This window comes from Saccostrea cucullata, unplaced genomic scaffold, assembly GCF_032062105.1.
Source record: "Saccostrea cucullata isolate Sc308-1 unplaced genomic scaffold, CSIRO_AGI_Scuc_v1 ctg242, whole genome shotgun sequence".
In the NCBI taxonomy this organism is placed as follows: domain Eukaryota; kingdom Metazoa; phylum Mollusca; class Bivalvia; order Ostreida; family Ostreidae; genus Saccostrea; species Saccostrea cuccullata.
In genome coordinates this window covers 193,322-204,334 of record NW_026927731.1, presented here as the reverse complement: position 1 = coordinate 204,334, position 11,013 = coordinate 193,322, and the positions used below count along the sequence as shown (strand labels likewise).

General features: G+C 35.4%; 1 protein-coding gene across 1 annotated transcript; it reads left to right on the top strand.

The window, feature by feature from the left end:
- Positions 1-3,632: 3,632 nt before the first annotated feature.
- Positions 3,633-8,444, top strand: LOC134275359 (uridine phosphorylase 1-like). Its single transcript, XM_062757632.1, has 7 exons — positions 3,633-3,808; positions 4,921-5,203; positions 6,136-6,250; positions 6,352-6,422; positions 6,550-6,688; positions 7,755-7,901; positions 8,065-8,444. The coding sequence occupies exons 1-7, from the start codon at positions 3,771-3,773 to the stop codon at positions 8,202-8,204; spliced, it is 933 nt and encodes a 310-aa protein (XP_062613616.1). The 5' UTR covers positions 3,633-3,770; the 3' UTR covers positions 8,205-8,444.
- The last annotated feature ends 2,569 nt before the right edge of the window (positions 8,445-11,013 follow it).

Below are 11,013 nucleotides of genomic sequence, written 5' to 3'. Positions count from 1 at the left end.
CAACTATGTATAAAGGAAGACTGATCACGTAAATTGCTGTCCCCCGCTTTGGCAAAAGCGAGGGGACATTGAATCTCATTCGGCTGTCTGTCTGTCCGTCTGTCACAAAAACTTTAACCTTGGTCATATCTTTTGAATGAGAAGAGATATGATTTTCATATTATATATTACCTGTGACAAGGCCTTTCTAAATACACTATGTTTTTTTATCCCATGACCTTGACCGTGAAGTTTGACCTACTTTTTTAAAAACATTACTTTGAATTGGCCATAATTTTTGGATGAGACTGGCTTTCATATTACACATGTAAATTACCTATGACAAGACCTTTCTATATGATTTTTGACATCGTAACCTTGCCCTTGAAATTTGATCTACTTTTCAAAAACTTTAACCTTGGTCATAACGTTTGAATGAGAAGAGATAGGGTTTCCATATTAAAGCTGTGTAAAGCCTGTGATAAGACCTTAATAAATTCACTATGATTTTTGACCCCGTGACCTTGACCTACTTTTTAAAAAACATTACTTTGAATTGGCCATAATTTTTGGATGAGACTGGCTTTCATATTACACATGTAAATTACCTATGACAAGACCTTTCTATATGATTTTTGACATCATAACCTTGCCCTTGCTCTACTTTTCAAAAACTTTAACCTTGTCATAACGTTTGAATGAGAAGAGATAGGGTTTCCATATTAAAGCTGTATAAAGCCTGTCATAAGACCTTAACAAATTCACTATGAATTTTGACCCCGTGACCTTGAAGTTTGACTTACTTTTTAAAAAATTAAACATTTCTTAAAATTGGCCATAACTGTTGAGAAAAAATAGGGCTTCACATTATATAAGTGTATTATCTGTGACAAGACCTTTCCATATACACTATGGTTTTTGACCTCGTGACCTTGACCTTTTTGAATGAGAAGAGATAGGGCTTTTATATTTAATCTGTGTATTGACTGTGATGAAAGCTTTCTTAATACACTATGATTTTTTACCCCGAACGTTGGCCTCGATGTTTGTCCTACTTTTCAAAAATGTTAAATTTTCCTTATAACTTTTGAATGAGAAAACATGGGCCTTTCATATTTGACAAGTGCATTACCTGTGACAGATACATGTATTTCCAAGCGTGCTATGATTTTCTGACCCCTTGAACTTCACGATTGACCTAATTAAAAAGATAACTTCTAAAAAGCATATGATAGGGAGCTCATATTTGACACAATATGCCATAAAAAAGACTTCTCACCCACAAAGACATCGAAAGCGGGGGACCACAATTCTTTGAATTTGCTTGTTTAGATTTATTCAGACTTTGGTATGCTGCTGCTCAGGACATACTTTTCTAATCCGAATTATCGGACGTTTTCCAGCCTTTTTCACGATTTTGATTTTATTTTACGTGCCAAGTTTTCCTGGCACGTAAAATATTAAAATCGTGAATTCGAAAAAGCCTAGAAAACGTGAGATATTTCGTACGAAAGCCTATTAGGATCAATCTAGATAGAAAAAAAATTTAGAAGGCGTTATAACGCCTTTTGAAAAGGCGTAATAACGCGAAAAAAGGCGTTATTACGCCTTTCCATTCCAAAAGGCGTTATAATACCTTTTTACAAGGCGTTATAACGCCTTTCTAAAAGGCGTTATTACGCCTTTCCATTCTAGAAGGCGTTATTACGCCTTTCCAAAAGGCGTTATTACGCCTTTCTAAAAGGCGTTATTACGCCTTTCTAAAAAGCGTTATTACGCCTTTTCAAAAGGCGTTATTACGCATTTCCAAAAGGCGTTATTACGCCTTTCTAAAAGGCGTGATTACGCCTTTCTAAAAGGCGTTATTATGACTTTCCAAAAAAGTTATTATATTATGCTTTTTGAATAACCATTATTTTGCATTTAACAGGGCCGTGCTTTTAATAGCCCCCCCCCCCCCCCCCCCACACACACACACACACAAACTCTCCACTGACCAAATTCGTGGGGGAAATACTCGGCAAAACTTTATTTAAATGCAATAATTTGCCACAGTTTTACATACTGCAACAAAATGTTCAGGAACCAAGAAACCAGTAGTTAATTATATTTAAACTGTAGCAAGACTTTTCCTCAAAAGTGTTATGTTTGGAGGGGGAGGGGTTACCCGATTCGCACTCGTATTACTGGCCTACATGAAAAGGAAAAGGCGTTATCTTATGTTAATAAATATATAAAGATTTAATTAAAACCATCTTTATTTATGCAATTTCTATATTCCTGCACATCTCACTGACAACTGTTTGCATTTAAGAGAAGGCAACACCCTACTTGTGAAGATCTAGAATATAGGCAGATTTATCTTGGAGCTTTGCTTGCCATATATTAAAATTTATGTCATTTGAAGATATTTTTCGCTCTTCTTGGAAAAAAGCAGGCAACCATTTGCATGAGTATAATGAGCAACTGAAATAAATGACCCTTGGTAGAGGTGTGTCTGGTACGAAAGAAGGACTTAGTTGGTTCAACATTGAAAATATATGACGCATTTAAAAATCTTTTTTCCTGGAAATCTAATTGCTATCTGTTTAAATTATTTTTTGAGAAATTAGTCCTATATCTAATTGTGAAATTCATGTCCCAAAGGTACGATTTCTGTACCACCCCCCCCCCCCGCCCTCGGTTGGGCTAAATATGTTTAGTTATGAATTGAAAGTAAAAGGGGTAATAACGCCTTTTGGAAAGGCGTAATAATGCCTTTTACAAAGGCGTAATAACGCCATTTAGAAAGGCGTAATAACGCCTTTTGGAAAGGTGTTATGACGCCTTTTGGAAAGGCGTAATAACGCCTTTTGGACAGGTGTTATAACGCCTTTTGGAAAGACGTAATAACGCCTTTTGGAAAGGCGTAATAATGCCTTTTAAAAAGGCGTAATAACTCCTTTTAGAAAGGCGTAATAACGCCTTTTGGAAAGGCGTAATAACGCCTTTTGGAAAGGTGTTATAACGCCTTTTGGAAAGGCGTAATAACGCCTTTTGGAAAGGCGTAATAATGCCTTTTAAAAAGGCGTAATAACGCCTTTTAAAAAGACATAATAACGCCTTTTGGAAAGGCGTAATAACGCCTTTTGGAAAGGCGTAATAACGCCTTCTAGAATGGAAAGGCGTAATAACGCCTTTTAGAAAGGCGTTATAACGCCTTTTAAAAAGGCGTTATAACGCCTTTTGGAATGGAAAGGCGTAATAACGCCTTTTGAAAGGGCGTTATAATGCCTTTTTTTGGCATTATAACGCCTTTTAAATTTTTTTTCTCTCTAGATTGATCCTAATAGGCTTTCGTAATATCGGACTAGTACTTTCCGTGTTTGATAATCTTTAGCCAAGGTCATAAGCTAAGTGGTCATGTAGTCACTGTTCAAGATACATCTTGATATCATTTAATATCATTTTTAACATCCCTTTGTACTTAAATTATACAATGAAATATGTTCAAATAAAATAAAATCATTTTGTATTAAATGTATATACATCTACATTGTTAACTCAAATACCGGAAAGGTTATTCGAACATTGGGGAAATCCCTTCAATAAAAAAGATAGAATTGACTAATCCATTTGGACGAATGTGCATTCGTTTAACCAGTCCGGCCCCTCTCTGTTTCCACTTCCTTCTAATCACCTTTTGATACAACCTCCTTTCCGTACCTCCGCGTTTGTCTGAGCTTTGCCAATGCATTGAGGGTTCGGCTGTATCCACATAGATCGATCGATACTCAGTTCCGGTCAGGAAAATGGAATCTACAGTGAATATTACGGAAAATGGCAATGGGTAAGTAGACTAATCATTATGCTGATAACTCGAGCAGTTTGAATGTTCCAGCTTCACATACATCGATTAAACATCATGCTTACAACTGCATCAGCTAAAGACACAGATTCAAATTCATGGAAAAGCAATAAACCAAAAATCTTCATTCAAATAATTAACTATTAAAACATGGTTGTACATGTGTATCTTGAACATATTTAGCGACACTATCTTCTTTTGTGTTCATGTTTTCTTAAATTTTGTTCGATTCCCAATTTCCCCCTTCATCATGTTCATATCAAATTACAAGCACGTGTTATTTTTGTTTTCTTTGGTCTGTCCAATCAAATCGCTTATTAGAGACAACACCTCTAAAAACGAACACGTGGACGTGCTTACCTCTTGAGAGGAAATATAATGGTTGCTTGGTAACGAACGAATTAATCGGATGAAGATAACATAGTATTTTCCTGTTACCCCTTATTGAATGAAAGGCTCTTTAAATCAACATACATTTCTGCTGTCCGACAAAATCTCTGAGTAACTCTCTGACAAAAGTCAACAGGTCAACATGTCATGCTGTGTTTACATGGTTAACAACAACCACAATCCAGATATAAATAGTTTGTCGATTTGCTGGTCAGAGGCTAGAGACAATATTTGTACAAAACATGTGTATTATGCCGCGAAGCAGCTTGTTCAATCGGGCAAAAGAGCCTGCATGACCGTTACGAAAAATTTGATTGATTGATTTTCCAAAATGAAATTATCTTTGTTTTTTGTTTTATTTTTTATGCCCCCGTAATCGAAGATTCGGGGGGTATATAGTTTTTGTCGTGTCCGTCTGTCTGTCTGACAATAAAACAATTGTTGCTGTTTTCCCCCAATCAATACAATGATTTAGCCACATTCGACGTACAATATTCACCTCGCCCTTCGGGCTCGGTTAATATTGTACACCTTAGGTGGCTAAATCATTGTATTGACCTCAAGAACAGCAATAGTTATATAATATATATATATAGCTAACAAACAAAATCACAAATACCCACCATATTTCGTATGTAATAATACTTTTTCTTAGACAACTTTTTAAAATTAATTTATTGATTTGCTTTCATAATAAATTTCAGCCTAGTCATTCCTCAAAATTACAAAAAACTGCACAGACTGAATGAGGACCATTTATATCATCTTGCTTTGGACACACAGAAAGATGACCTCGAAAAAATGTTTGGCGATGTTCGATTTGTATGCTTTGGAGGACAGCCTTCAAGAATGGAAAAGTTTTCGGCATTTGTTGCAGAAGAACTGAAAATAAATGATCACGAAAAGGACGGAGATAGACCGAAAAACTATGCCTCCGGGACAGACCGGTATTCCATCCATAAAGTAGGCCCAGTATTATCTGTCAGCGTGAGTACAACTTAGGCATCTCAAATGAATTTTTAATTCTGATATAAGCTTTTATAAGACAGATGGTATTTTGTATTCTTACCACAGTATATATTGCAAACTGAACTACTTTTGTATTTCTTTTTAAACACGACTTTTCTTATCATTGTCAAAGGAAAAATCGCTTGCTTTGAATTTAAAGTTGTACGGTTGTAATCGTAAATACGTTGTAAGGTTGTGGCCATGCATACATTCGGGTTTTGTAGTCCGTCAATTATTGAATTAAACTTTATCAAGTCACGTTATCAGTTTGTAGACTTGCATTATATCAACTGAATGTTCTGAGACCAGGTAAATTTGTTTTTTTTAAGTGTCAGATCTTTAAAACTTTCGAACTACACATGTACTAACGGAATAAAACAATTAGGTCACAGCGTCCTACTTTTGAAATTTATTGAGTACACACTGGTATATTGAAGTAATTAGGATAGTAATTAAGTGGCTACAAACCACTATTTTTAGAGCTTTATACAATTTCATTATTTAAGAAAAATTCGAACACTATGAATTAAATCAAGAGTAACCAAACTGTAATTGCTGTGTCCCGTGATACATGAAGTGAGTCACAGTGACCTACTTTTTGAATTCCATCGTTATTCGTTGTCAAATCTTATAAGCCTTGATAATAAGAGGCTTATGACCATCAAACCTTGACGGCTGATTTAGAATAATTGTAAAACAATTGGGTTCTTGGAATAAGTCGATTAAAATTTTATCACAGTGGCGGAGATGCAAAATGTATTGGAAGAGCGATTCTAGGTCTTCACGTTACAGACATTCTTAATTTTATTTTAGTAGGTAAGGATCATCAATATTTCAAAAAATATTTTTATTTTCAGTTTTGAATATTTTTCATCCAGTGATTGAATTAAATAATATTAAATTAATTTTAGCATGGGATCGGAATTCCGTCGTTGTCGGTTGTCTTCAATGAGATCATCAAGCTTATTTATTACGCCAAATGTAAGGATGTGGAGTTCTTCAGGATTGGTACATGTGGAGGAGTAGGTATGTACACTCTACTTAAACGTCTTATATGTATGGTTTTTATATGGTTAAATAATTTTGCATCAACTGGTCAAACAGTGGCTGTCACTCAATCGTTGTAGGTTTGGAGCCAGGGTCGGTGGTTGTTACAGATAAAGCCGTGGATGGCGAAATGAATCCATATTACAAACTGGTAGTTTCATGTTCTAAATAAACAGGACGAGTTTTTAGAAAATATAAAAGTAATTCTTGAAATTCATTAAAATTTTTAAGAAGATGCCTGTATTCGATATTTTTTTTTTTGTCTCACACTTTAACAGACTGTGTTGGGTAAACCTGTGAAGCGTTTGGCCAAAGTTGACCAGTCGTTAGTGGAATCACTGTTAAGGTGCCAAGAACCAGACGATGAATTCCAAACTGTTAAGGGAACTACTCTTTGTGCTGATGACTTTTATGAAGGTTGATATCCCTTAATTAATGACTTTAAAATGTAATTTGATGTGGAGTTTGCCTTCAGGGGCTATGCCAGCGGACGACTTTTTAAGTTACATGTAAATATTAGTCCGAAAAATCTTAGGTTTTCCAGGCTCTTTTACGATTTTGATAGTTTACCTACCAGGAAAACGTGCCAGGTTCATAGGACATGAATGCCCTACAAAAGTTATATGAGTAATGTAAAATTAGATACTTGTGAACCGAATTTAATGTCAAACTCACAAGTTGTCAATAGTACAATACCTTAAGTACTTACCAACAGTGCATACTTTTTATGGTTCAGTCATGAAATATACAGTCCACTTAAAACATTTATCAGACTGTCGAGATTTGTTTTCTTTTCGTGTATTTTGAAAATCTTTAAATACAAGTTCTATATCGTAAAATGGAGTGAACTTTTCTTTTCGTCGATATTGGTGAATACTAGAAGGATTGTGCCACTGATAAATTCTGATTTCGGCATTTAGTTCGGTTCGCAAGTATCGAAAATCAACTCCTGTTGGAGACGGTGAAATTTCCAGTTTTCGTAATGCCGCCGGTTCTGGCGTTTTCCTGGCACATTTATTAAAGCACTATGAGCTGCATGTTTGACATTGCAAAATTTGGTGCAAATTTGTAATTAAGTATTTTAATGAAAGGAAAATAGAACATTTATCACATTCTGTTGTTCATAATTTATTTGCAATTGAAGAACTTATTATAAGCTTTGATTGAAGCTAAATTATATTATTGTCGTCGTGTACAATATTGATTTCTTATATAATACTATACATTTAATTGTACAGAATTTAATTTCTCTGAAACATTTTTACGCTTTATTTTAGTCTTATTTATCATAAGGATATTTATCATAAGGATTTAAATTACATACAAAATCATAATTAAAACATTTTTTTTTTTAAATGCAGCTCATAACCGTTAAAGTAAAAGCCAGATATTTCGGACTGGTAAATCTCAGAAAGCCAGATTTTGATTCGTGATGTCAATATATCTCCCTTTTTTAAACTCTTTGCAATTTACATTTCTGAAGGCCAGGCGAGATTAGATGGCGCCTTCTGTGAGTACGAGGAAGAAGACAAGATGAAGTTTCTACAAGATCTGAAAGAGAAGGGAATTCGTAATATAGAGATGGAATCCCTAGGCTTTCTTGCCATGTGTCACTTTGCTGGAGTCAAAGGTTTATTATAAAACTAAACTATACTACACATGTATTCCTATACTGTTACTGTACTTCTACATATTTACTATATTAAGTAATATACTTCATGAATAATGTTTGGGCACTCAAATATTTCTTGGGATCTAATATAGAAGGTTTACATTTCTCAGTTGTTTTTCAGGAGCTGTGGCGTGTGTAACACTGCTGGACAGATTAAAGGAAGACACTCTCTCTTGTGACGTGTCCATGTTAAAGAAATGGCAGGAGAGACCACAGATCTTAGTTCTCCGACACATTAAGAAAAAATTAAACAAACATTAATGACCCGGTGTAGCATAATATTTTGATACCGCGATATATTGAACCCGGGTTCGAAATATCGCATAATATTTTGAACCCGGGTTCACTTTTTCGCTGCGATATATTGAACCCCCTTATAAAATATTGAACCCCTACCTTTTTCATTTAAGAGGTAGGGGGTTCAAAATATTATGGCCATAATATACTGAGTCCACCTGCACATTTAATTTTACAGGGAGGGGGGTTCAAAATATTATGGCCATTAAATATTGAGTCCCCCTGTCCATTTAATTTAAGAGGTAGGGGGTTCAAAATATTATAGCCATAAAATATTGATTCCCCTGCCCTTTTAATTTTACAGGGAGGGGGTTCAAAATATTATGGCCATAAAATATTGAGTCCCCCTTCCCTTTTGATTTAAGAGGGAGGGGTTCAAAATATTATGGCCATAAAATATCGAGTCCCCTACCAATTTAAATTTACAGGGAGGGGGGTTCAAAATATTATGGCCATGAAATATTGAGTCCCCATGTCTGTTTTAATTTTAGATGGAGGGGGGTTCAAAATATTATGGCCATAAAATATTGAACCCCCCTGCCCTTTTGATTTAAGAGGGAGGGGGTTCAAAATATTATGGCCATAAAATATTGAGTCCCCTACCAATTTAAATTTAGAGGGAGGGGGGTTCAAAATATTATGGCCATAAAATATTGAGTCCCCCTGTCTGTTTTAAGTTTAGATGGAGGGGGGTTCAAAATATTATGGCCATAATATTTTGAACCCCCTCCCTCATCAATTAAAAGGGCAGGGGGACGCGATATTTTATGGCCATAATATTTTGAACCCCCCTCCCTGTAAAATTAAGTGGGGAGGGGGACTCGATATTTTATGGCCATAATATTTTGAACCCCCTCCCTGTGAAATTAAATGGGCAGGGGGACTCAATATTTTATGGCCATAATATTTTGAACCCCCTCCCTGTAAAATTAAATGGGCAGGGGGACTCGATATTTTATGGCCATAATATTTTGAACCCCCTACCTCTTGAATTAAAAGAACAGGGGGACTCCGCCATAATATTTTGAACCCCCTCCCTGTAAAATTAAAAGGGCAGGGGGATGTATCCAAATCGATATTTTATGGCCATAATATTTTGAACCCCCTACCTCTTGCCTAACGCTTTTATTTGTGTCGTTTCGCCCCGTTGGAATATCCCAACACGTGCGTCCGTCGTCCGTCCGTCTGTCTGTCAATTAAAAGAACAGGGGGACTCAATATTTTATGGCCATAATATTTTGAACCCCCTCCCTCTTAAATTAAATGGGCAGGGGGTTTCTCCTCACTCAATATTTTATGGCCGCCATAATATTTTGAACCCCCTCCCTGTAAAATTAAAAGGGCAGGGGACTCAATATTTTATGGCCATAATATTTTGAACCCCCTACCTCTTAAATTAAAAGGACAGCTAGGGGGACTCAATATTTTATGGCCATAATATTTTGAACCCCGGGTTCAATATTTTATAGGGGGGTTCAATATTTCGCAGCGATATTTTGAACCCGGGTTCAAAATATCGCGGGGTTCAATATATTATATGACACCGGCAAACAAAAATATTACAGGTGTAGGCACTTGTAATGTAATCTGGATAGTCAAAAGAATTATCAACCAATCAGGGATTTTTATAACCAGCATTTGTGAATGTGACGTATCTGGTATTGCCAATAACTTCGTTGTTGATAAAAATATACTTTAAATAATATTTTTATTGTAAGTACTATAAATTACAAGTGATAGAAGCAACTAAAATTGTTCACAATGTTTGGGGTTTTGTGGTCACAATGATAAAACAGATAGGCCTAACGCTTTTATTTGTGTCTAGTTTCGCCCCGTTGGACTACTAGTATCCCAACACGTGGGATCGGGTACATATATTTTCCTTTAATATCTACTTTACTTGTTAGGTGATAGCCTAGAATCTTGGTGAGATCAAAGACCCGATAATAGTATTAAACTATTAGATCTAATTGTCAACATAAACTTTGAAAATATACACTGCACATGTATCCAAATGATGTTTCTTCAAATGCTGAACAGACAGTTTCATGCTTTTAGCTCTACTGGTCAGAGACTAGAAGAGCTTTTGCGATAGTAATGCGTCCGTCGTCCGTCCGTCTGTCTGTCATCTGTGTATCGGTTTTTGATTTCGATGAACGGTGTTGCCGCGGTTACTAAAATTAGAAATTTCTGTGAAATTCTTTCAAAATGTTACTCCTCCTACAGTTTTGGTTTGATTTCAATATAACTTAACACACAAGTAGACTACACTAAGATACATAATTTGTTTTATCGCTTTTTGATTTCGATGAGCGGTGTTGCCGTGGTTACTAAAAATAGAAATTTTTGTGAAATTCTTTCAAAATGCTACTCCTCCTACAGTTTTGGTCTGATTTCAATATAACTTGGCACACAAGTAGACTACACTAAGATACATAATTCTGTATACATATCGGTTTTTGACTTCAATGAACGGTGTTGCCGTGGTTACTAAAAATAGAAATTTCAGTTAAATACTCTTAAAATGCTACTCCAAATACAGTTTTAGTCTGATTATGATATAATGTAATGTAATTTATTGCTGTTTTAAAGTTTCAATTCCCATCTGCTTATAAGTACTTTTTCTTCATTTGCTACAAGTACAAACCAGTAGAGCTTCAGTCTCGACAGAGACTTCTGGTTTATTATTAACCAAAAATCTCAGTTTTAAGATGAACATATCACACTTTTGTCCCGACCATTTTCGTTTTGGTTGCTTTGTCTTTTGGATGTA